The sequence below is a fragment of the Rhineura floridana genome, chromosome 9, assembly GCF_030035675.1.
Source record: "Rhineura floridana isolate rRhiFlo1 chromosome 9, rRhiFlo1.hap2, whole genome shotgun sequence".
NCBI classification, from domain to species: domain Eukaryota; kingdom Metazoa; phylum Chordata; class Lepidosauria; order Squamata; family Rhineuridae; genus Rhineura; species Rhineura floridana.
Window position 1 is genome coordinate 122,127,854 of NC_084488.1, and position 26,086 is coordinate 122,153,939.

At 48.2% G+C, this 26,086-nt stretch overlaps 1 protein-coding gene across 3 annotated transcripts in view; it reads right to left on the reverse strand.

Annotated features, from left to right (window-relative positions):
* Positions 1-581: 581 nt before the first annotated feature.
* ADAM33 (ADAM metallopeptidase domain 33) overlaps positions 582-26,086 on the reverse strand; it is a 102,026-nt gene continuing 76,521 nt past the window's right edge. For all 3 annotated transcript variants that reach the window (XM_061583564.1, XM_061583563.1, XM_061583565.1), the window contains 11 exons: positions 23,499-23,694; positions 18,426-18,534; positions 17,381-17,585; positions 16,588-16,665; positions 15,754-15,862; positions 14,351-14,498; positions 12,712-12,847; positions 8,824-9,075; positions 7,227-7,390; positions 5,694-5,711; positions 582-5,278 (listed from right to left, as the gene is read on the reverse strand). In XM_061583564.1, coding sequence (XP_061439548.1) covers positions 5,233-5,278; positions 5,694-5,711; positions 7,227-7,390; positions 8,824-9,075; positions 12,712-12,847; positions 14,351-14,498; positions 15,754-15,862; positions 16,588-16,665; positions 17,381-17,585; positions 18,426-18,534; positions 23,499-23,694 — 1,461 coding nt within the window. In that variant the 3' untranslated portion in view covers positions 582-5,232. The remainder of the gene's footprint in view (positions 5,279-5,693; positions 5,712-7,226; positions 7,391-8,823; positions 9,076-12,711; positions 12,848-14,350; positions 14,499-15,753; positions 15,863-16,587; positions 16,666-17,380; positions 17,586-18,425; positions 18,535-23,498; positions 23,695-26,086) is intronic.

Sequence of the window (26,086 nt, forward strand, 5' to 3'; positions counted from 1 at the left end):
TTGGTGGTGCATTTATGTGACACAAGAACGTTGTGTTGTTATTTTATAAAAGCAAACATTAAAGGTGGCTGGCACAAAAGCCCCTGGAGCTTTAGGAGCTACTTTCTGGCAGGATTCATCCCCTCATGAGGAGCTACCATGTTCATGCACCTATGTGGGGAAAACGGTTATTTTGGTTTCCCAATGCAAATGAATGGGAGTACTGAAGGTTCAGCTTTCCAAATCTTGATTTGGATCTGGGGCCCAAATCAATTTGACTGAATCAGGACCTGATTGAAATTATCAAAATGGGCTCTGAAATGGATCAGGGGATGAGGGGTGTCGGACAGCCCTATTATATGCTGAGTAATTGTGCATTTGCTTTAATGATGTTTAATATGTTTCTGTTTCAGTTTTTGTAACAAGAATCCTTTTAAGGACTAGAAAGGATATTTCACTTTAAATGAGTATTTCTAATAAGTATTTCCAATATATAATGGCTGGATTCAATGTATTTAAACTTGTAGTTATGTTTTTTTATGGTTGTATAATAATTATGTTTAAATAATGTTGTTGTTTTTAAAGAAGGACACTTATCAATCTATAAGAAAAAAAGCCCTTTATTTGTTATCCTTCAGAAGGGAAATGCGGGTTCTGAAATCTTTGCGTTGAAGGCACAAACATTGACAGAAAGGTGCATAGCAGGAAAATCACAGCTTCAGACCCGCATGAGCTCACTACACCTGGAGAGCATGGAATCATCACCATCTCAGAACCACAGAAAAAAAGGCAAGAGCCTGCTTGTCTGAACAAATGCAAAGCCAGCTGTGGCTACAGACCACCAACAGCGATGCAGCGGAGACTGGTCCACTGGGATACGAGGGGCACTGCTCCACCAACCTCAGTTGGCCATCAGCCAGCCCCCACCTGCCTGCTTTCTTACAACCAGTCCAGGGGATGGCCCTGGCTGCATCTACTGTTGGCCGCCCCAGTGGGCAGCAGCTACCACTGGCTGTGAGGCTGGGTAGAATCCTGGCAGCAAGGTTTAGAAGGGCTTGTTGCAGCATCCTAGAAGCCTACAGAAGGTAACCTCTTTGACCAGGGCAGTGTGACATGAGCACACAAAAAAATCAACATTCTGGGACCAGAATTTATGTCAGCTAAGCATCTTTGCAAAATTGGCATAGATCTTTTGCATTTCCATGATAAAATGTCAACGCCACCCCCCCCCAAAAAAAAACCTTGGGGTTTTCTGGTAAGGCCAGGAGAAAGAGCACCTGCAGGAGAGGAACCAGCTGCTGTGCAAGGTACAGAAGTTCCACTCCTGTGACCATTAGGAAGACCTTCCTTGACAGGATTCTTCATCAAATTAGGCTCAGCCCAAGACTCATTGCCTCAAGCAAGTTCACTGCACAATCTAAGATGCTTGCCTTAGGATTCCTAAAAGCAGGCAGAGGATGCTGGGATGCAACCCTCGGCTCATGGATTGGGGTGCACTTTTCAAACTGCACACTATTCCACTGGCAAAGCCCCCCCCCCAAAGAAATATTGCTGTCCTAAAGCAAATGAATGGGCTGCTTGTACCATTGGTCTTGAATGAATGGCCTGAGAATTTCCCATGACATTATAAGGGCTAGCAACTTCCATTAAAAAAACACACCTGAAACTGAGTTTTCTGAGTTCTACCCTTGTGCACTAGAAACAGATACATGGACTGTACAAAGCTCTTCTCTTGGCTTAGCAAGGTAAAACGTCAGGCTCGCACCAGATTGGCAGCCCATCTGCAAGGCCCAAGTAGGAATAATCTTTTAGCATCGCAGCCACAATTCCAAACACACACATTGCTTCACAGAAAGAGTGTCTGTCCCTGGAGTAAGCATGCAGCTCCCAAGAATTCACCAGTGCTTCAGAAAGGAGCGGTGAGTCTCACATTTGTCCAAAAAGTCACGTTCTCAGGCCCCGATGTTAGATGTTGGCTTGGTGATTGGCTGCCAAGGCAAGGCACTCATTGCCAACTCAGAGGGGCATCTTTCCTCTGTTGTTGCTAAACCTCAAAACTGTGTTCCAGGTCTGAAGCCAGGCTCCGGCGGAGTCCTGAAACTCCGGAGTCAGCGCATCCCTTCCGGATACGGAGGGGGCCCCAGGGAGACAGGACCACTTCACACACTTTGTGGAGGAAGTTGACTGGGATCAGCTGCTCAATCCACGTAGCACCAAAAACAAAATAACTTGTCCTGAACTTCTCTTGTTAATTGAAATGTGTGTTCCCCCACAAAAAAAATGATGTCTCCATCCAGGGAAACCGTTGTGAGAAGTGACGGTGAGTGGAAATAAATCCCCTCCTTGCTCTGGGGAGTGTGTTGAGCCCTCAAACTTTTCCTGAGCTGGAAGGAGAGGACTATCTCTTTCAGCATGATGCACACAGGATGATGCAGCGGCGTTTCCCTTCCCCTCCTCCTCCTGAACGTGGAGCAGGAGGGGCAGAGTGGAGAGGATCAACGTTGACAGTGTGCTGGGCTTTGGCGGTGGAGTGCAGCCAGATGGAGGGTGCCCTAACCCTTCTCCTGAGCTTGGAGATGGAATGTGAGGCAGGGCCACGTCCCTGACCTTGGGTTTGATTTGGAAGACCTTCCAACCAACGCTGAAGTATTGTGTGATGAAGGTGGTGTGTGTGTGTGTAAGGTTATGGCAACCACAAACGGTGCCAGCCAAAATTTGCAGACATGAATCATTTATTTGCTCCACTCCTTTCAGAATCCTGGCCAGCCTGGCTTCTTTTGGGGCCACTGTGAAAGGCTTACTCTAGCCCATCAGGTCTCCATAGGACAATGGAGGTTTCTTCAAAGTCCTCCCCTACAGGTGGGCTGTTCATCTCTTACAGGGAACAACACAGGGCCTACATCCATACCCCATTCTCTACAGCAGGGACAGGCAATGTGGGACCCTCAAGATGTCATCGTCCCTGAACGTTGGCCATGTTGCTGAGGAATGATGGGATTTGTAGCCCAACAACATCTGGAAGTCACCTTCTTGGCAACCTCTACTCCGCAGCCATTCCTGGGGTTCCTGGGAAGCGTTTTCCCTGCGTTCACCACCTGCCAGGTTTGCATTGTCTTGTCATGGCCATTCCCAGCTAGCAGCCAATCGTATAACATCCTTCCTCCCACCCTCCTCCTCCTGTAGCTGGTTGACCCTACTTTCTAACAGATGGGACACAGCACAGATCTGATGCTCAGTTTCCCAGGTGAAGGTATCTGTCTCACAGCAGGGCAGCTTGCCCAGGGAAGCCATGGGGGCCAAAAGGGAGAAAATGGAGACAGGGAGTGCACTGCAAGACCTGGAATAGATGGCCCACTTGCCATGTGGTTGTCTATCTAAGCTGAAGGCTTTAGTACTAAGATACAAAGGTCCTATATACAGCTCTGGACCAGGTTACTTGAGGGAGCACCATATCCCTTATACATCCAGTAGGGTCAATGCATTCTGCATGGGAGCTTGTCCTGCAAGGTCCAAAGATCTCAGAGGCCCACTCCACAGTCACTCGGAGCAGGGCTTGCCCTGTGGTGCCCACCAACTGCCCTTTCAGTTTGAAGACATTTCTCTTTCAACAAGCTTTTCCAGCTGGGCAAAAAGGTCTTGCCTTAGGTGTTCATTTGGGACTGTTTTCAAAACTTGCAGTTTTTAGCTGTTTTTCTGGTAGGTTTGCAAATCGCCTGGAGACATGTGAAAGGTGATTCATAAATTCATTAATAATATCACCAATTGGTTTGTTTTTAAAAGAAATAGCAGCCATGGAAGGCCCTGATCCTGATCAGAACAGTGGTCTGACCCGCCTGCACCATTTTCCTGCCAAAACCTGCCCCTCCCTATTAAATGCAGTGGCAACTTTAGGGGCAAATAGCAACTAGGGGCTGATTTCCACTGCAGGGGGAAGGATCAGACCCTGCTCCCCGAATTGCCATTGTCCCAGTTCAGATTTGGCAGCCTCTACTCAACCCGCATAGAAGTGATTTTGTTTTTTAAAAAGTCCAGGCTAGGCATTCACATGGCAAACCTATCATCTGCACCAGGTCTTAGCATTTGCATGCAGTGGCCTATGGAGGGTGACATTGCCCCTTTTGCAGTGGGAGACACACAATTCACCATCGCCATCAGTGTTAGTCAGTGACGGCTGGTGGCTCCATGTCAGTGGGGCAGTGGAATCCGCTCCAGGTTTTAGTCCAAACTTTCAAGGAGCTGTCCAAGGTGCTTTCACTTTGGGCAGTTCCTTGAAAGTTTGGGATTAAAACCCAGGGTGGATTCCACTGCCCCACTGACATGGAGCCTCCACTGGCTGGGGTCCGCCCCACTGCAAGGAACATCACAAGCAGCTTTATACCAGGTCAGACTATACGTCTGTCGAGCCCTTGATTGCTTGCTCTGACATGCAGCAGCTCTCCAGGGAAAGCCCTTTGCCATCACCTGTTTTCTAATCTTTTGTGAAAACTGGAGATACCTTGGGATTGAACTTGGGACCTTCTGCACGCAAAGCAGACATCCTGGCAGTGAGCGATGGAAGGAAACGGCACGAGCCAGCTGAGACCCAAACCCAGCTCACAAAACTGGACATGGTTTGCATGCTACCTCTTCACCAGCCTTCCCCAAGCTTGTGCCCTCCAGCTGTTTTGGACTACAAACTCCCATCAGCCCAGCTTTTGGGCGAAGGCTGCTTCCTCCAGTGGCCCTGTACACTTCAGACCCCTGTCCCTCAAAGACAATGCCACTCCATAACACCAGGTCCAGGGGGTCAAGGGCCAGCACTCCAGACTCCAGTGAAGGAGAGACTATCCCATGAGGTTGTGAAGAACACAGAGGTAGCTGATGGCGGCCCACAACTCGAAGGCAGTTGGCGTGGATCAGAAACTGGGCTCAGTGCAAAAACCTGCTTCCAGAGAAAGGGAGATGCAAGGCATGGATGGCTGAAGCTGTGGGCAGCGATCCATGAGCCCGTCAGAATGGAGCTTCTCCCCAAATTGCTGTCTAAAGACCCATTTTGTCCCCAAACCCAGCCACCTGTCATTCCTTGGAAGTACCGATTTCGCCGGCCTCAAATCCCCGCTCCCTTCTTCGTTATTTGTAAAAACAGTTCTTGTTTTATAAACAAAGAAAAAGTCATCGTCTTTGGTAGCAAAAATCCCCGTGTCGACCGGAGTAGTGCAAATGAGGGGGGGAGGGGCCCGCCGTGTGTCAGCCGGGACCCCGCTTCCACTGCTGTCATTTCTTAACGGAGGCCGACTGGACTTTCAAGCCTGGAACTGGTCTGAAGAAGAAGAAGAAGAAGGTGGTCAAGAAAAGCCAGCAGGACACCAGAAGAACAAAAAGCCCAAAGTCAATACACCATGTTAGGTAGGAGGCTATGGGGGGGAGGGGGGATGGATGTAGCAAGTCAGACCCATCAGTCAGCATCTCCCAGTCTTGAGCCAGCAGACGTTGCTGGACTACAACTCCCACCATCCTGGGCTGGATGGGGATAATGGGGTTTGTAGTCCAACAACATTGGAGTCCCTGCCCACTTTTCTGTCTGGCCCCACCCACCACTGGAAGGTTCTCGGCAAGGGAATTTGGCCCTCGGACTAAAACAGGTTCCCTAAAGCACAAACCCAGCATAAACAAATGGCAAGAGGATGGGAAATGAGGTCTTCCTGCAATAGTTGCAGGGACAAGGTCACACTCACCTCCGAGGCGGCAGCGGCCTGTGGGGAGAGAGAAAACCAAGAGACTGTTTCTTACTGGTTTGGAAACAGAGTTCGTTGCTGCTAAGCTCATATCTGTGCTAGATATTCTCCCAACTTTCCTGGCCTTCTGGCGACCTCAAGCATTTGGGGAGTTTGTGATTCCAGTCCCCCCAAAAGTCAGGATGTGACTTTCAAGATGGCGGCTAAGACTTCTTCGGTTGGGGGAGGGGATCGTGGCAAATGTGAAAGGAGGCCAATCTTTGTGATTGCCACAACCATCAGCAATGGGAGTTTCTCCCAATACTTTGCATTCATGCAAATCTGGAGACTTCACAAGTTCGGCTCCAGTTTTAGTGTAGACAATGCTCTGATCTCAAACCGAAAGTATTTATTCGGAATGGCCTTCAGTTTTGTTGTGTTTTGTTTTTATGTAGGAATCGCATTTATTGATAAGTAATACTCGGCGTCAGAATGGAGGGACAGTAGATTTATCCATGGACCTTTGGTGGGAAATTAGTTCCAGTTGTTCCAGTATAGAACTCTGCCATGACAGACTTCCAGTTAAGACCTCTACCTTTTTCATTCTTGATCTTCACAAAGATCCTCTTGGATCCAGCCAAAGGCCCATGCAGTCTAGAGTTCTGTTCCCAGGGTGGCCAAATTGATGTGATGACAAGAGCCCTATGCCACTGCTGTTCCCCAGAAACTGGTATTCAGAGGTGTACTACCTCTGATTTCTAGAGGCAGTGAATACTTGTCATTAGTAGCCAGATCCTTCGTGAAAAGATCCTTCCCCTTTTAAAGTCTTCTAAATTGGTGCAGAAAATGTGCAGGAAGGAAAAGTTCTTCTGCTCAAAATCCCAGCCCCCAGGAATGCTATCGCAGTTAAAAAACAACCACCAGAAATCAAAACCAAACCTCTGTAATATGCTCAGAAAGAAACAGAAATGCAGGTTCAATTTAAAAAGGGAGCATTTCCCCCAGAAAAATCAAACTAGAGAGATTCCCTCCCTGCCTTAAAACCAATCAGATGACACCAAAATGTGATGATTCTCCACCTGAGTCGCCCGTTTTAATTACAGCATTGTTTAAACGGGATTGTTTTATTGCATATTCTGATCGTGGATGTTTATATTTTAATCTTTTAAAGGGATTGTTTTATTGTTTATTTTAATTGTGGGTGTTTATATTTTTAATGCTAGTGTAATCAGTTTTCATACATAAACCAGTTAGAAGTCTATTTTGGTGTTAAGCATAACAACCACCACCACAACACATATACACAAGCCCCCAAGACAAAGCCTGCAAAATGCTTTCTTCCAGAATTCCTGTAACATGATATTAGAGCTCTTTAGCTTAGACACGATTCTGGAGGAAATATTTGGCCAGCACGCCAAGGTTGTTTGGCTTGATGCTGCAGTTTCTGCCCACTTACATGCCTGCAATAGCCCCTTCCTCTCCCCCCCCCAACCCCACCCCCCATCCCCAATAACTCCCACCCTACCTCATCGCCTGGCTTCATTGCCAACTTACTTCAGCGGTTTGGAGAGGTGGCTTGATGCATTGAGACCCGCCGGCTTGGAGTTGGTGGGGGGCACCATGACCAGCAAGGTTTGACCCTGGGCTGATGGCAACGCTTTAGCCAGAAGGGGGTTCCCCGGCAGCGGCCTGCGTGGCGGCCTGTGCTTTGGGTCGACCTAGCAGGGAGTGAAGCAAGGCAAGATCATGCCACAGAAAGAGGACTCTGAAGTTGGTTAGGGAATCCATGTAGCTCAGTACTATCTACTTTGACTGATGGCGGCTCCTCCAGGGTGTCAGACATGGGACATTCCCAGCCCTACCTGGTGAGGCTGGGGATTGAAGCCGGGATGTTCTCCATGCAAAGGTGCAAACAGCCCAAAGCCACCTTCGCCAGCCTGGTGCCCTCCAGATGTTTGGGAATACAACTCCCGTCCTAGGGCACCGGTTTGGCGGAGCTGAGTTGTTTTAAAAATATATCTAACTATAGGAAAACACACTTATGGGAGAGGCGGTGGCTCCCAGCTCTATGACTTCCTGGCACTGCAGAAAACTGAATGGGCCAATCCATGTTGGAAATCTTGGGCTGATGGATGGGGGGTGGGAACCATGAGGAGCCTTTTAAATGTTTAAGCTATTTGGGTTTTGTTTTAGGGGTTTTTTTGCAAAACATTCTCGTAAAAAAGAGAAAGAAATCCAAATATATAGAAACATAAAGAAATGTATTTCCTAGTAGTCCAAGATTAAAAATAGGGCTGGGCACTGTGCCTTATCTTTTTAACATGCCTGCTTCAATTGCTGCTCTTTCTTCGGAGGGTTCTCGCAACACTGTGCCTCTCAAATAAATGGAGTTGTAGGAGGAACTATCTACCCACTGCATAAAAGTGTGTGCAGAGGAATATCGACAACTGCTGCCCACTATAATCACAACCCCCACTAAGTGGCAAAGGAGGCAGCCATTTTATGTTAAAGACGGCAGACAATTTGATTTTCCCAACATGCAAAAAGCACCTCAGAGCAGGGTTTTCTGGGAACAAAATGGCAGCCCTTCTGATTCTCTTCTCGCCAAAAGAGTTTTGCCTCGCCCTTGAAATACAGCCTAAACAAAACAGCCAATTTCCAGGTAGGTGAAATGGCCCTTGTCAGTTCAGTACAGCCATGGGAGGCAAAGCCTTAAAGCATCCTTGGGGGTGTAGGGGTGCAATTTGCAGTGGGGGCTATCTCTCAAACTGGGGGTCCCAGCAGTCAGGACCTGCTGCCTTACACCCTGCACTGCCAGGATGCTGTTTCCCCAAGACTACCTTTTGTAGTTCAAGAGCGCCACCTAGGCTGCAGTACCTGCCCGCCTGAACATTCCGTCAGCTGACCTGGAGAGCCAATCCCTGCCCACCAGGCCTTATAAAGCCCTAGACTGAGGCTGCTTCACAGTCTGAGCAGGAAACCGCTGCAGTTTCTGGTGAGAGGAAACTGCCTCTCCTTTAGGTGCTTCCTTGGATCATGGCCTCTGCCCTAATGTCATGACACACTTCCCTTTAGTCCTGCCCAATCTCATAAGACTATTCCTTCCTGAGGCCTGACAGGGAGCACCCCCAAAAAAAATACCACCCCTCACCAATGGGGTCTTGGCAGGGCTGCTGGGAAGAGGCTTCTTTGGTGGAGGGAGTTTGGCTTGCGTGCCAAATTTCGCATTGTTGGGAACAGCGGGAGATTTGTTGAACGGCGGTGGCGGCGGCCTGGAGGGCTTGAGGTCTTTCTGAAGAGGCCCAGCCGGGCTGGGTGCCGGGCGGAGGGGCCGGACAATGTTGACAGGATGGGTGGGATTTTGATAAGGGTTTGGTTTAGGGGGGGAAATGCCCCTTGTTGCCTGAAGAGAGAAGAGAAGGAGAGGATAAAGGTGCACTTCCCACTCAAAAAAAGAGGAAAAACATAACAATACTTTCCAAACAGACTCTAAGCCAGACAGAAAAACGGTAATAGAGCGCTTCAGGTTGATCCTGCTCTTTAGAACTAGTTTCCTCATTTTCTCCTTTGACATCTGACAACTAGAGACAAACAAATCTGTCATTGTTGGTTTCTCTCCTTTCCCCCCCCATTTTTCCAGTCTTAAGTTCAGTTCATCACATTTCTATATTCGTTGGCTTAGCTTTTTTAATATATATATATATATATATAAAAAGTCCTCATAACATTTTTCAATATTTTGGTATATATTTCTCCTACTATACACATTTTTGCATACATTATTGGCTAAGATTCTCCTTTTTTCCCCAAGCAATTTTCCCTAACATAATGCATTTTTGTATAGTATTTTCACTAATATATGCAATTTCATGCACACTTTCCTCTAAAACATGCATTTTTTGTACACATTGGCTGGAGGGCTTCATCACAAAATTCAGATAAGCACAAATTGCAAATTCAGTTCATGCAGTACTTAAGAACGTAAGAAGAGCCTGCTGGATCAGGCCAGTGGCCCATCTAGTCCAGCATCCTGTTCTCACAGTGGCCAACCAGGTGCCTGGGGGAAGCCCGCAAGCAGGACCCGAGTGCAAGAACACTCTCCCCTCCTGAGGCTTCCGGCAACTGGTTTTCAGAAGCATGCTGCCTCTTACTAGGGTGGCAGAGCACAGCCATCACGGCTAGTAGCCATTGATAGCCCTGTCCTCCATGAATTTGTCTAATCTTTTAAAGCCATCCAAGCTGGTGGCCATTACTGCATCTTGTGGGAGCAAATTCCATAGTTTAACTATGCGCTGAGTAAAGAAGTACTTCCTTTTGTCTGTCCTGAATCTTCCAACATTCAGCTTCTTTGAATGTCCACGAGTTCTAGTATTATGAGAGAGGGAGAAGAACTTTTCTCTATCCACTTTCTCAATGCCATGCATAATTTTATACACTTCTATCATGTCTCCTCTGACCCGCCTTTTCTCTAAACTAAAAAGCCCCAAATGCTGCAACCTTTCCTCGTAAGGGAGTCGCTCCATCCCCTTGATCATTCTGGTTGGCCTCTTCTGAACCTTTTCCAACTCTATAATATCCTTTTTGAGATGAGGCGACCAGAACTGTACACAGTATTGCAAATGCGGCCGCACCATAGATTTATACAACGGCATTATGATATCGGCTGTTTTATTTTCAATACCTTTCCTAGTTATCGCTAGCATGGAATTTGCCTTTTTCACAGCTGCCGCACATTGGGTCGACATTTTCATTGTGCTGTCCACTACAGCCCTAAGGTCTCTCTCCTGGTCGGTCACCGCCAGTTCAGACCCCATGAGCGCATATGTGAAATGAAGATGTTTTGCTCCAATATGCATAATTTTACACTTGTTTATATTGAATTGCATTTGCCATTTTTCTGCCCATTCACTCAGTTTGGACAGGTCTTTTTGGAGCTCTTCACAATCCCATTTTGTTTTAACAACCCTGAACGATTTAGTGTCATCAGCAAACTTGGCCACTTCACTGCTCACTCCTAATTCTAGGTCATTAATGAAGAAGTCGAAAAGTACAGGTCCCAATACAGATCCTTGAGGGACTCCACTTTCTACAGCCCTCCATTGGGAGAACAGTCCGTTGATTCCTACTCTCTGCTTTCTGCTTCTTAACCAATTCCTTATTCACAAGAGGACCTCCCCTCTTATTCCATGACTGCTAAGCTTCCTCAGAAGTCCTCTACTTCAGGAAGTGCAAAATATGTCACATTAAAATGCAAACTGAACCATAATTTCCCTCCATTACTACTGACAATTGATTCACCCATGACAATATTTTACACAGTGACAGCTGCCAAAACTGAACTTTTCGGCAGATTCTGGCCTCTTCTGCTTCAGATATGTTCCTAGACTGGGATCAAGTCTCCTTTGGAAGCTTTTTTCAAAGATATGGCAAGTCATTGTTTAGATCAAGCGTTCCAAAAACTGTGGCCTGTGAGCTTCATTCAGGTGGTCCATGGCATGTCCACATTAAATAATCATATTGATTTTTAATTTGTATTTTCATTGCTTATTTTATTCCTCAGATCGTATTGGATTGTATTACAGTCTGAAGTCTTTGGAATGCAAATTGAAATACAATAAAGTCTGATACAAGAAAAAAAGTTGCAATAAAAAATAAAAATAAAATTTTATGACATCTGCCACAGCGCAATGAAATTGCTACAAGAGGCAGAAAAGCCATTAAATGGTCTGTCAAGATCCTCAGCAATTTTTAAGTGGTCTGTGGGAGAAAACGGTTTGGGAACCGCTGATTTAGATGCACGTCAGAGAACTCACAGGACTGATGTACAAGCACCATAACTCATGGTGTCATCCTACAGAAATGGCTGTGTGGATGGCTATTTGCATTAGCCTGAATCACAAAGTGCTTTCATATTTTAATCAATTACAGTGCTACCCCACCCCACAGTTTTCTTCCTATATATCAGAGTTTGCCTGCAGCAGAAGTCACGGTGGAAGACCACCCACCCAGGCACTATAAACATCTACTGCTTATCTACATGGTCACTCGTCTGAGATGATAATAACTTGCTTTACATCAGTCTCTCATTTTGTTTACTTGTTTTAGGGGTTAATCAAGAAGCTGCAGAAAGCTGAAGAGGGAAGACCCCCCTGATTAATCTGGGGCTTGACAATCACTCCCGCCATATCTCTGTTATTCCAAGGTGAGCATCTGCCAAAAGCATACAATGACCCAAAAACAACTTCAGGCTCCAAGGTGTTGTCTAAAGGCACAATATGTCACAGGGATTGCCAATGTGGTAGACTACAACTCCCATCAGCCACAGCCAGCATGGCTAATGGTCAGGGATCATGGGAGCTGTAGTTCAGGAACATCTGGAGGACACCACATTGACTAACCCTGTCATATAGCCACTTTGCTAAAGCTAAGTAAATTGGGGCCTGAGAAATGCATGGATGGGAGACCACCTTGGAGCCCTATTTGTGTTGCCTCGATTTCCACTGAAGAAAGGAGAGGCAGAAATATGATGAATGAAATGATGAATAACCAGTAAAGTGAATAAGAAGGTGGGGCTAAAGAACATTAGATTCTCTGCTGGTATAAACAAGCACTGTTCATTTAGGGCAACAGGATTATAATCTACACATATAAGGACTATGTGGATGAATGTGTACATACAGGGAGGATCCACAAATTCAGCATAACTTCTGAATTCTATATGAACAATCAGGGATCCTGCCTTTTCCAGGATTCCTGACTGCACATGCTGTTTGTACATGCATATACAGTATGCTTCTAGAGGTTATGCTGAATTCATGTAGGGGAAAGGGGTGAATGAGTGGATATGTTCCTGTCCCACCCCCCAAAAAATGCATTTGTAGTAAAAGCTGTGTTTTCCTTGTGTTCCTGTAACATCTAGGGTGACGATCACTAAGTGCAGATCATTTGGGATGCAAAAGAAGAGAAGAGCTTGAGTGTGACAACCAATCACTAATTTTTCTTTTAGTTTTGAATTTGCTTGCACCAAGAGCCTACTTACTTGGCTGGAACTCCTGCCCACAGCTTTACTGGATAAGGAGGAGGACAAAGAGGAGGAGGAGGAAGAGGAAATATCTTGCAAAGTGAAGGCTGAGTTAGAGTGTCCCTGATTTGCCTTCTGATTGACTGCTCCATTCCTGCCGGGAAATAAGGGGGGGGGGGAATCGCACAATGGAAGTTAAATGCTGGCAAATCTGGAGGCTTCCTAGGGGAAAAGATAAGGTATTGTATCGAGTTCTAACTCTTTTATGGCATAATATACTACCAACTTGGATTGGTTTTAATACCAGTTTCACTGCTGTGGCTTCTCTCAAAGAATCCTGGGGAATGAAGTTTGATGAGGATGCTGTCTGGGGGGAGGGGATGACTGTTAAATCAGCTGACGTGAGAAATGTCTAATACATGTCTTCCCCATCCTCTTCCTCCTTCCAGATGCATCCATTGCCCATCTAGCAACTCTTTATCTCCCCATCCGGACTTAGCACCGCAAGAGGTCAGACCACAAAATAAAAGACACGCAGCAATCCCACTGCATGGATATTTCACTGTATGGGTAACTTCACAGTCTATTTTCAGGGGTGGGCAATCTTTTCTTCCTGTTGGGCCTGATTCCCTTGGGCAATCTCTCCGGGGCTGCACACCAGCAGTGAGCCAAGGTCAAAAGTAGGCAGGGCTGAAACCAAGGGTGGGGCCACCCTTCTTCTCTCACACACCCTCTCTCTGCCACCCCCTATTTTCTCTTTCTGACGCATCCTTTCTTCTCTCTCTTTGCCAGCGACATGAAATTAGGACAAGGGCTGCACGAAATCGGGCTGCATGCAGCCCTGGAGCCACAAATTGCCCACCTGTGATCGGTTTGCAGTGGGACAATTTGCACTGGGCAGATGCGTCCAATTGCAGATTCCCAGAGCGCATACTCACAGTGAAATACCCAAGAGTGTGACACTCATGGGAACAGAGGAATCTGCCTTATACAGAGTCATTGGGCCATTTATTTATTTATGATCTGATTTCTATCCCGCCCTTCCTCCCAGCAGGAGCCCATCTCACTCAATATTGTCTACACGATGACTGGTAGTGGCTCTCTAGTTTCCCAGACAGGAGTCTTTCCCAGCCCTACCTGGAGATGCCAGGAATTGAACCTGGGGCCTCTCGCATGCAAAACAGCTGCTCTATCACTGAGCGATGTCTCTTCTCTTAAAAATAAAGCAGGATGCTAGTCCTCATGATTATAAATTGAAGGCTGATTTAAATAGGAAACGAGGACACTGCCTTGTATCGAGTCAGGCCATTGGTCCATCTGGCTCAGTACTGTGTACACCCTGACGGATAGCAGCTCTTGTGGGCCCCAGGCAGGAGTCTCTCCCTGTCCTACCTGGAGATACAGGGGACTGAACCCGAGACGTTCTGCATGCAAAGCAGATGTTAGACCACTGAGCCGCAGCCCTTCCCCAAATGTGTTGGTCTCTGTGCATTGACAGGTTTCTTTCTATTATGGAAGGGTTTTCCGTGTCGGAGAAAGACAGCCGAGAGGAGGAAATGGCATCTAGAGCAAGGGCTAGGAAACCCTGGAAAGAGGAGGTAGGAGAAGCACTCAGCAGGCACTGCAAGGGCACAGCCCCTCCTGGCTCCCTGCTCACCTGTACGTCTCGTGGCTGCTCCTTAAGCCTTTGACCCACTTGTTGAGGAAGGAGCTCTCCCTCCGATAGTACACATAGAGCCCGAGAGCTGAAGCCGGCAGGATCAGGAAGAAAACAAGCAGCACGGTTATCAGGATGGCTTCATGATCTGTGGGAAGATGGCACAGAAGAAGGAAAGGTTAGCTACTTAAACATGTGTAACTGCAGGACCAGGACCAGGGGAATCCAGATGTGGCTGCCCAGAGGAACACTGCCCCTCATGATGGAGGCTCTATTCAGCTATCACTTCACTTATTTCAACCTTCACCAACCTGGTGGCCTCCAACTGTTTGGGACAACAACTCCCACCAGCCCCAGCCGGAAACACACTTATGGGAGATGGAAGTGGCCCAAAGTCCCAGCCTTGTGACTTTCTGGCATTACAGAAAAATAAGCGAGTCGATGTTGGAAACACAAGACATATTTAAGCTGCTTCTATTCATGTTTATATGTAAGCCATAAATATGGGCCACGTGCTAGTGGTAGGTGGGGCCAGAGCCAAATGCAGGTGAACAAAATTAATTTAATTTTTACCTTTGTACAATAGGCTAGTGTCTACATATATGGACAGTGCCGGCTGGTGGCTCCATGTCAGTGAAATCCACTCCAGGTTTCAGTCCAAACTTTCAAGGAGCTGTCCAAGGTGCTTTCAGCTCCTTGAAAGTTCAGACTAAAACCCGGAGCGGATTCAACTGCCCCACTGATATCGGAGCCACCAGCCGCCCCTGCACACCCCTCCCTACCCTGTGTCCTGCATCTGGACAAGCAAGAGGCATTTTAAGAGTTCAAGGAGGCATTTCAACCAGGCAAAAACACTTAAGCAAGGCCACTGTAGGGTATGGCCTGTTGAGAGTGCTGAGGGCAAGACAGAAGGACCCGGACATCTCTGGGCCTGAGGCTTCTCACCTCTGAACTACCTCTGCCTATTTCTCCCATACCCATGGCACTATTAGGCTCCGCCCTCATCCTCACCAAGCCCCACCCTGATCTGTTAGGCCCCACCTTCTGAATCTCAGAGTTGGTATCTCGGAAGACCTGGCAAGTGGCAACTCTTCTCTCCTTCTCCCAGTTTGAAATAAAGCAGCACAGGCCCTGGGGATGGGAGGGGAAACGGTCGAAGCCTGGTGGGCCAGTTGGACAGACTTGGAGAGCCTGTTGTGGCCTCTTGAGCAACAGAGGCCTGTGCTTTAAGGAGAGAATCTGGGCTATCATCGTGGTCTTTTTCTGTCTTCCCTCCCTCCTTCCAGGACTGTACAAGTTGGACAGCGCTGTGAAAGTTCAGACTAAAGCCCAAAGCGGATTCCACTGCCCCACTGACATGGAACCACCAGGAGCTACTGATTTGGGGGCAATCAAGAACTCACTGTCATATTGCACGGGGCCGCTGTCCACGCTGCCTCCAAGTCCAGGTTTCTCACAGAACGGAGGAGCCCAGCCAGCCTCGCAGTGGCAGTTCTGGTTGCTGTTGCAAACCTAGAAGAGTCAGAGAAATCATTTGGGGGTGAGACCCGTGCTTTGTTACCCCAATGAAACACAGTTTGCAGACACCAGGGGAAAAACAAGCACTCAGGATGCAACACCTTCATGATCAAAGAGGGTGATTTCCTGGTCCAGCACACACACGCAAATGATGCCTTGAAGAGGTGATGCCTAATCCCTGTTGGTTTGTTTTCCTTTCCTCATATCCCCACATCTGCAAGCTTTGATTTGGATTCCTGCCTTGAGCAGGGGGTTGGACTCGATGGCCTTGTAGGCCCCTTCCAACTCTACTATTCTATGATTCCATGATTCTATGAACCCTGCCAGAGACTCACATAATTTAAACAGTTGGAAGGATCTCAGGGTTTCAGGCAAGGGACCTTCCCGGCCCTACCTGGACATGCAGGGATTGAACCTGGGACCTTCTGCATGCCAAGCAGATGCTCTTCCAGGGGGTCACAGCCCGTCTCCAATGCAGCAGTCTTCTAGGATCACAGGAAGCTGCCTTAGCATGAGTCAGACCGTTGGGTTATCTAGCTCAGTATTGCCTACATTGGCTGCCAACAGATCTCAATGGTTTTGGACAGGGGTCATTCCCAGCCCTACCCAGAGATGCCATTGGGGACTGGGGACCTTTTACATGCCAAGCAGATGCTCTGCTGCTGAGCTATGGCCCTTCCCCAGGAAAAAAAAAGTGAAGGCTGTAGCTGGTTACTCACCCCGTGCCCATGGCACTTGGAGACACACTTGTCCAGTTCGAAAAAAGAGGCGTTCAGGCAATGCTGGTCCTTGCATACCTGTAATCAGAATTGCCTCCAGGTCAGATAGGCTTGTAATGAGCCAGTTGTTGCCCATTCCCCTGCGTAATACGACCTAGGCACTTGTTCTCTCCCTCTGGCTCCCTCGGCACCCAGAAGAGGCATTTGGCACCAGCTAAAGCTTCCAGATCATCTTTAAAGGCAGCCATGCATAGACCTCGTTGCAATAATCCAGCAGAGTAAACCAGGACATGTATGCAGCCATAGTGGAAGACCCAGGCCACACTTCATCACCACTGGAAGCCTTGTTCATCCCTATACAGCGTGTGAGATCTCACCAGCTGCTAACCAATCAGTTTTGAGCTTGTCCTCTTTTGTGGCAATAAGGGCTAGAACCTTATTTTCAATCAAACAGAAGTCGAGATTCTCAGTGTTTACCCAGCAACAATGTGAGGTCAGGCAGGTATCTTTGTGATGGGTAGCTGAGAGGCAGACAGGCCGCACCAGATTGGCCCTTCAGTATCGCCTGACTTCCCAGGCCACGAGAACTGCGGGTGTTTTGCGAGTATTTCATTTGGACTTGCCTGCAGAGAAACCAGCTACTGCTCCGTACGGTTGCTGATTTGATCTAAGCAGCAGCTGATACTGGTGAGGACATTACTCGCTGCCCTTTTAATATTGCAGGATCCAATGTACACCCTGGATCTGGGTGCCTTTGCCTTTTCTCCTGAGTGGGCTTCAGAAGAGCACTCACCATTCCGTCTCCACACTTGGTCCCCGTCATCACCAGCCCCGGGTCAGACATGTCCCCCTCGCCATCCTTGGTTGCGTAAACCAGGGCCCCTCTGCACTTTATCTCCTGGCCATTAAACCGGATGGTGGTGTCCATGGAGACAGTGTTGGTCCCTTTGGGCTTTGCAGCTGAGCTCTGGCACTGAATCTTCCCACACTTGGCATCTCTGGAAGGAATGAGAACGTCCCAGCTGGGGGAGGACCGGAAGGCTATCTGGTTCAATCCTCTCCCCAAAAGGCAGCATCCTCCATGCACAGCCAGACTGACCAGCACAAGCTGGACCTCAGTGGGCCAGACGTCGGCCTAGAGAACAAATGAACTGGAGGGACTCATGGAAGGAAGCCCAGCCACAAGCTATGGAGGACCCCAGGCAGTGTCAGCAGAGGCAGTAGAATCCACTTCGGGTTTCAGTCCAAACTTTCAAGGAGCTGTCCCACCTATTGCGGGAATAGGTGTCAGCACCTTCGACAGCTCCTTCAAAGGTCAGATTAAAACCTGGAGTGGATTCTACTGCCCCACTGGCATGGAGCCAACAGCCAGCACCAACCCCAGGGGAACTGGCCAGTTTGATTTGTGTGAATGGCTTTCCCTGCCCCCCACTTTAATTAGAATTAATTAGAACTAGTAGCATCCTCTACAGCGACGGGGGGGGGGGCTAACCTGGTCCCAGGATGTGGTCTGAAGGCACATAAGGCCAGCTCCCTGCTGAAGTTAAGCAGGGTCAGCTCTGGATGGGAGGCCGCCTGGGAACCATATGTAAGCCACCTTGGGTTTCTATCATGAAAAAAAAGGCGGGGTACCAATGTAATAAATAAATAAATAATAAGCCTATGCCCCTCTGCATGTTGCTGGACTCCAGTTTCCATCATCTCTGATTATTGGCCATGCTAGCAGGGGGCTGATGGGAGTTTGGAGTCCGGCAACTCCTGGAAGGCCACAGACTAGCCACCCTTCTTTTACATCTCGGTCAAATCAACAAGCCCAGAGCCTCCACAGCAGCGCCCACCTCCTGGCACACTTCACGTAGTTGCCGTGACGGTCTTTGCCACAGTTGCCGTATGTGTCCCCAGCCCTGTTGACGTCCTGGAAGCAAACGTCGGGAGCCGGCCAGGCACCTGTGGGGTGAAAGGGCACCAAGTCAGAGCTGGAGTTGGAATGGACTCGCAGAGACGTGATTGCTCACAGGGACATTTCTCTCTTGGGTGCCTCCAGATGACCTGTTCATCAAGCACTCTTCCTACTTTGCTCGTACAAAACGCATGCCGTCGTAACTAAGCATTTGCTCTGATTGATCTGCAGGGCAGTTGTACGACAACACGTGTGCACCCCAGCGTGACTGTGGGTTGTTTGCTTATCTTTCCATCCACTCCTCCCACACTTTCCAGGGCCTTTTTCTGTCATGTTGTGAACCATAAAAAGGTGATTTGTTGTGCTAAGGCAATCTTAATCTAAGATGGTGCCCTCCCGATGGTTTGGACAACTTCCATCAGCCCCAGCCAGCATACGCTGGCTGGGGCTGATGGAGGTTGTCGTCCAAACCATCGGGAGGGCCCCAGCCTGATGAACACTGTGTTTAGGTGACAGAATGCTTTAATCCACTTTAACTGTGCATGCCTGAAGTTCTATGGTGGGCTTGAATCTTTCCACAAAACACTGAGTCTGGAGGCTTCTCTCTCTCATAGAATCATAGAATAGTAGAGTTGGAAGGGGCCTACAAGGCCATCGAGTCCAACCCCCTGCTCAATGCAGGAATCCAAATCAAAGCATTCCCGACAGATGGCTGTCCAGCTGCCTCTTGAATGCCTCCAGTGTCGGAGAGCATTCTCCGACTCTCTCTCTCTCTCTCAAATGGTTCCCAACATTCCATCCCCACCGTCTTTTCATTCTGTCACACTCTTGTGTGACCAAGAGATATAACTCTGGATTGGTGGCTATGTGGGTACGAGTCAGCTGGATTCTCAATGTTCTGGGGTAGCCAGGGTCAGAGAATGTGCACAGCCCTCAAGCCCAGACAGACTTTTTTGTATTTCTCTCAGATGCAAAGATTTGGCAGAAAATAAAGCTCTCCAGCTGGGGACACAGCAATGGGGACAACACTTGTGACCCAGGACCAGTTCTTTGCAGCAGGAATCCTCCAGGGGACGTTGTGTATCTGATCACTGGCAGGGATCTCACAGGGGATCTAATCCCCTTGGTCTTCTTGCCTTTTAAAGCTATCTAAGCAGCGATTAGTAATGCATTGTGCGAAGAAGCACTTTCTTTCAACTGTCCCTGGGGGTAGGGAACCCTTTTCAGGTCAAGGGCTGTGTTTCCCTTTTGGGCAACCTTCCAGGGGCCACATGCCAATGATGGGTGTGGCCAGAGGCAAGCAGTGGGTGGAGCAATTGATACGACTCTTACCTACATTTCAGCCATGCAAAAAGGAAAGGCTTCTGCACACGACTCCTTCCAGGCAAGTGACAGGCGTTATCACAGCAGAAGGACACATGCCAGCCAGGCAAAAGGGGGTGGGGCTATTGAGGGGCGTGGCCTGGGGAGGGGTGTGGCCCAGAGAGAGTCCCAAGGGCCAGACAGAGAGGCCTGAAGGGCCACATTTGGCCCTCAGGGCTGAAATTCACCACCCATGATCTATCCTGAATCTATTGTCTGTTAAATTTCACTGGGTGAGCTCAAGGTTTAGGGCAGCGAGAGGACAGAACATTGATCTCCATATATTTGGAGATCAAATGGAACCAATGACCTAGGGAGGTGGTGGGGTCTCCGACACTGGAGGCATCCAAGAGGCAGCTGGACAGCCACCTGTCAGGGATGCTTTAAGTTGGACTCCTGCATTGAGCAGGGGGTGGACTGGATGGCCTTATAGGCTCCTTCCAACTCTACGATTCTGTTTTTTCCACACCACTGACAATTTTATAACCCTCTAGCATCTTTTTTCTTAGTCAACTTTTACCAAGCCAAAATTACCCAAGTCCTTTTGTTTTTTTCTCGGAGGAGAGAAAACCCTCCGACATTTGGGTTTGCCTTTCCCAGATTCTTTTTGAGAGATGTTTCTGCTTTTGAACAAGGGACACAGTGCACAATATTTCATCAAGGGAGGATGTTAGGGCGCATGCAACGACCATCCATGTTCCAAACGCTGCCAACGTGCAGGTTGTGGAAATCTTAGTGAAAATGACAAAGCTGAGGGCTAATTCATTGCTCAGTTTTGGAAAACAAACTACACTTCTCTTACTCCAGCAGGTTTGGAAGGCAGTTTTTATATCTCTATATTTTATATACAGCTGCTGGGTAGGTGTCGATAGTTACATTTTATTCTGGTTTTAATTTATTGTGTTGGCTTTAATGACTGTTTTATTCCTGGGTTTGGAAGCTGCCTTGAGGGCTTTTGCAGCAGAAAGGTAGAATAAAAAATGGGAAGAAATGTCATCACATTTTAAAATTTATTTATTTCTAGGCTGCCTCATAGGGCAAAGTCCTCATCAACATATACCCCCACTTTGCAGAATTATAGTTGAGGAATGGTAATTTGTCGCACACATACATCCTGAGTTTGGCACACAGGCTAGATTTGAACCCAGGTTCCAGATCAAAACATTATTTGCACTTTGTCAGACGTGCCCCACCCGGCTGTTCCTGTGCTGCTCGGATGTGCCCAGATTCTGCCCAACTTAAAACCAAATGGCCCCAACCTCCCAAAAGTGCCACAGTTTGTGGTTACAATAACCCACTCTCCTCAGCAAGACTCTACGATGCAAGGTTAGCACATCTGAGCATTTTCAGCCAGCCCCAGAGGGGCTCTTGGCGCAAAGGCAACATTACACCACTCAAACTGCAGTACCCAAACTATCCAAAAGATGGTGAATGTTCCTTAACTAAAAAGAATGTAATGTGAGCCATGTGGAGATACAGTAAAATCCATTCACAGCAAAGAAGGCAGAACAAAATGACGAAGAAATGTTTGGCTAATGAATTCCACCTGACATACAAAATCCAGGTCCACCAATTATCGCCTTTACTCCCAGGTATGTATTTATTTTATTTATTGAAGGATTCCCCTCCCCTGCACTTCCAACTTGCAAACAAGCACTTCCTGCGGGCTTCCTCCTTCTGGCCCCACTTCCCTCTGGCCCCTCAGGTCCCTCTTTCCCGTCATCCTTATCTCTCCTCCACCTATTCATCCCTCGGGTCTCTGCTGTTCACCTGCGAATGGGTGAATCTGTATATTTCAGTCATTTCCCCAAACTTAAGTTCAGCTCCCCAACATTCCCACATCAGTTTATGAATTTTCTTTTTTAAAAAGTCGTCATGAAAATTCATTTGCATTTTAGTGCGAATTTCTCCTAATATATACATTTTTGTAAGCAATTTTTCCTAATACACGAACTTTTGCAGAGCAATCTCCCCTAATACAGTGCATTGTTGTATGTTATTTTCCCAAGCATGCATTTCTGCAAACTTTACCCTCGTCTATGAATTTTTGTACACATTACTTCGCTAGAAAACTGCATTGAGAAATTCAGAGAAGTGTCAATTTTGGAAGATTGCTATGTTTTGGTTCATGTATTGTTTTGGAAAGTGCAAATCAGGCAGATTCACCTTTAAATTTATTTATTTATTTATTTATTATTAAATTTATATCCCACCCTTTCTCCCAAAATGAGCCCAGGGTGGCAAAAAACACGTGATAAAACACTAAAATTGTCTTAAAACCATCCTAAAAACAAACCATCGGACAGGGGGAGCGCATCCCTGTTGGTGCTGCTGGACCTCTCGGTGGCCTTTGATACCATCAATCATGGTATCCTTCTGAGCTGACTTGCCGGGATGGGATTGGGAGGCCCTGTTCTACAGAGGCTCCATTCCTACCTAATGGACAGGACCCAGAAAGTGGTGCTGGGAGACTACTACTCAACCCCCTGGCCATTCGCCTACGGGGTACCTCAGGGTTCCATTCTGTCTCCCATGCTCTTTAACATTTATATGAAACCACTGGGAGAAGTCATCCGGAGATTTGGAGTGCAATGTCATCAATATGCTGATGACACTCAGCTCTATCTCTCCCTACCACCTGATTGCAGGGAGGGAGTGCTCATCCTAAACTGGTGTCTGGAGGCTGTGAAGGGCTGGATGTGGGCGAACAAACTGAAACTTAATCCAGACAAGACGGAAGTGTTGCTGGCCAAGGGGAAAACTGCCCCAGGGATAGGGTTGCAAACTGTTCTGGATGGGGTTGCACTCCCCTTGAAAGAGCAGGTCTGCAGTCTGGCAGTTCCTCTGGATCCTGCCCTGCTGCTGGAATATCAGGTGGCTGCGGTAGCCAGGGGTGCTTTTGGCCATCTCAAACTGGTCAACCATCTGCGTCCAATCCTGGAAGCAGCTTAGGCCACAGTGACACATGCATTGATGACATCGAGGCTCGATTACTGTAACACACTCTATGTGGGGCTGCCTTTGAAAATGATTTGGAAACTACAGTTGGTCCAAAATGCAGCAGCCAGAATGTTAACTGGAGCGCGGCGCAGGGAGCATATTACCCCTGTGCTTTATCGACTCCACTGGCTCCCAATTTGTTTCCAAGCCCAATTCAAAGTGCTGGTTTTGATCTTTAAAGCCTTAAATAGCCTTGGACCAGTGTACTTAAGGGACCGCTTACGCCCATATGTTCCTAGCCTGGATTTAAGATCATCTACCTCTGGTCTCCTCTGCGTGCCTGGAATGAAAGCTAAGTCAGATTGACAGGCACGCAGGAGAGAGCCTTTTCAATTGTGGCTCCCAGATTTTGCAATTCCCTGCCCCAAGAAGCCTGCTTTGCTCCCTCCCTGATGGTCTTCCGGAAACTTGTAAAAACCATTTTGTTCCGGAGAGCCTTTGGTTGGGACTGATGGTAATGTAAGGGTTTTTTTTGTATTTTTAGCAGAACTGGTAGAAAAAGAACTTCCTTCTTCTCGAGGGCAAAGAGCAAGTTCAGAATGAGGAAACAAATCTGTGTAGATGAGCTTAACAGAGAGATTTTCAGGAAATTCCATCCCTGTGTAGAGCATACTGGAGGAGAAAGTGCAGAACGCGAATCAGTGCTCACCTGGGCCCCACAGCTGCACGCATTGCTGCTGGTGGGTCATACACATGCCGTTGTTGCAGTAGGCTTCCCCAGAGGAACACATGGAGCCGTCCAGCAAGTAGACATTGGTGGGGCAGAAAGGGGAAGCTCCAGTGCAGTATTCGGGCAGGTCGCAGGACCCGGCTGGCTCTCTGCACATGGTCCCAGCTGTCTTTAGCTACAAATGCCACAGGAAAGAAAGACAAGAGATGGGTGCTGCCATCTGAGATGAAGTGCAAGATGAAATGGCATTTTTGGGGGGGGGTTAAACTTTGTTGAGTTGTGGCAACGGCTGGCCACTCCACATACTGTGCTGCTGCACATGAGTGGCTCGCCACATGGGGCCAGCCACCACATGGAGCCACGTGAGGACACCTTGGTGTGGGCAGCCATACCAGCACTAAGACTGACTACTAGCCATGTTGGCTCCATTCTGCCTCCGCTCTTGGAGGCAGTATGTCTCTGAATGCCAGTAGCTGGGAATCACAAGGGGGGAAAGCCCTGCTCTGACTCTCAGGTCCTGCTTGTGGGCTTCTCATAGGTATCCAGTTGGCCACTGTGAGAACAAGAAATTGGACTAGGTGGGCCTTTGGCCTGATCCAGCAGGGCTCTTCTTAACGTTCTTGTGTATGAAGGATAGGCGGATGAGGTTTCTTGAACGGGTGAGTCAAGCAGTAGAACCCAAGTGCTTTATTCTTTGTACAACTATATGGCAGATACAGGAGGAAGAAACAGCCACCCTGCTCTCTGGTGCTCTGCAGTGCCACCAATGGCCAGACGTGGCACTGCAGCTACCAACTCAGTGAGGATCAGGTGACTCATAGAGCCAATAGGATTCCACCTCATCCTATAAAGCTGCCTACTCTGGCCTGGCTCCTCAGTTAAAGTGTCTCTCTGTCACAGATGGCATTCTCTGCCCACACTTGCTTGCCTTCAGACAGGAAGAGGCTGAGATACCATCACTACATAGGACTGAGCACCCCCTTCTGCCTAACTCTCAAGAATATATGGAGAAGAACCAGTTGGCTTGTCTGTTTTCTAAGGTGAAGGTTTCTCTCACTTTTTCTGGATCCACTTATCTTTCACTTGTGAGCCCAGGAAGGAGCACAAGCCCATCTACTGATGTCCAGGGCCTGCACCAGGCATGCAGGGGCCCTTGGACACCAGCCTGCCCCAGGCCCTAGCACCTGCACGCACACCCCACCTACCTACCTACTTTTCCCTTGAAGTGAATGCTGTCTGTGCTGTGGCACATGTGTGCCATCAACCAAGATGGCAGCTGAGGCTTCCCTAAGGGGCTGATGCCTCCGCCGCCATCTTGGTAGATGGCACACATGCATGCTACATGCGCAAACACCTGCCATCAACCAAGATGGTGTCAGGGGCATCAGCCCCTTAGGGAAACCTCGGCCACCATCTTGGTTGATGGCAGGCTTGCACCCACAGCGCAGCCAGCATTTACTTCAAGGGAGAGGTAGGTGGGACATGTAGGTGGGCATCGCGGGCCTGCGTGGTAGTGAGGGGGTGCCTGGGAGCTCCCTCTCTGCAATCTGCAGCAGGGTCGGGAGCTGACGCTGCCACAGATCATGGAAGGGAGTGCTACCCACCCACCCTAAGGAGGGGCCCTTCAGGGCCCTCAGCCAGGGCCCGACCTGGCCACCCTCTGGCTCCGGCCCTACTGATGGTGGCAGAGCGGGCTACTAATCTACTAAAAGAAAAGGAGGGCAGAAGAGTCCCCTTGCCTGTCAGAAACGTTACTGGTTCTGTCCCAACCCCCCCCCCAAAAAAATCAGTTGCAGTCTCAAACAACATTCTGCGACTCTGAAGGAACATTTTTTTAAAAGGCGCTCAACAGGATGATTGTTTCTTCTTTTTTTGTGCAGAAATGTTTAGAAAGAATGAAATTGTGTGCTACGATTCAGACTCCGACAGCCCTTAAGTTGATTTGCTAACAATGGCTGGGGATGAGGCCATAGTTCAGTGGCAGGGCATAATCTTTGCATGCCGTAAGCCCTAGACAGAATTCCTGGCATCTCCAGCCAGAGGGTCTCAGGCAGCAGGATTAGGAAAGGCCCCACAGATTCTGCCAGAGTTAGAAGCTACTGGGACACACAGACCAATGGCTTGACTCACTATAAGGCATCTTAAAATGTGTATAGTTTTTCCCCATATGATTTATCCCACTTCAGAGCTCCCAGATGATCAAAAGTTTGGATGCTCCCCTCATAATGGGGGGAAAGGAAAGGTTATTGGGTGGCTAGACTGGATGGATGACCTTTGAGTGGCCCATGACTTGGGTATATTTATCCAACTCTGTATTTGCAGCATACATTTAAAGCAGCATCAGAACACTTTGAACAGTCATGGCTTCCCCCAAAGAATCCTGGGAACTGTAGTTTGTGAAGGGTGCTGAGAGTTGTTAGTAGGCTCCTATTTCCCTCCGAGAGCTACAACTCCCAGTGTGGTTTAACAATCAATCCCTCTTCCTAGGAAAGTCTGGGAAGTGTAGCTCCATGAGGGGAATAGGGGTCTCCTAACAACTCTTGGCACCCTTCACAAACTACAGTTCC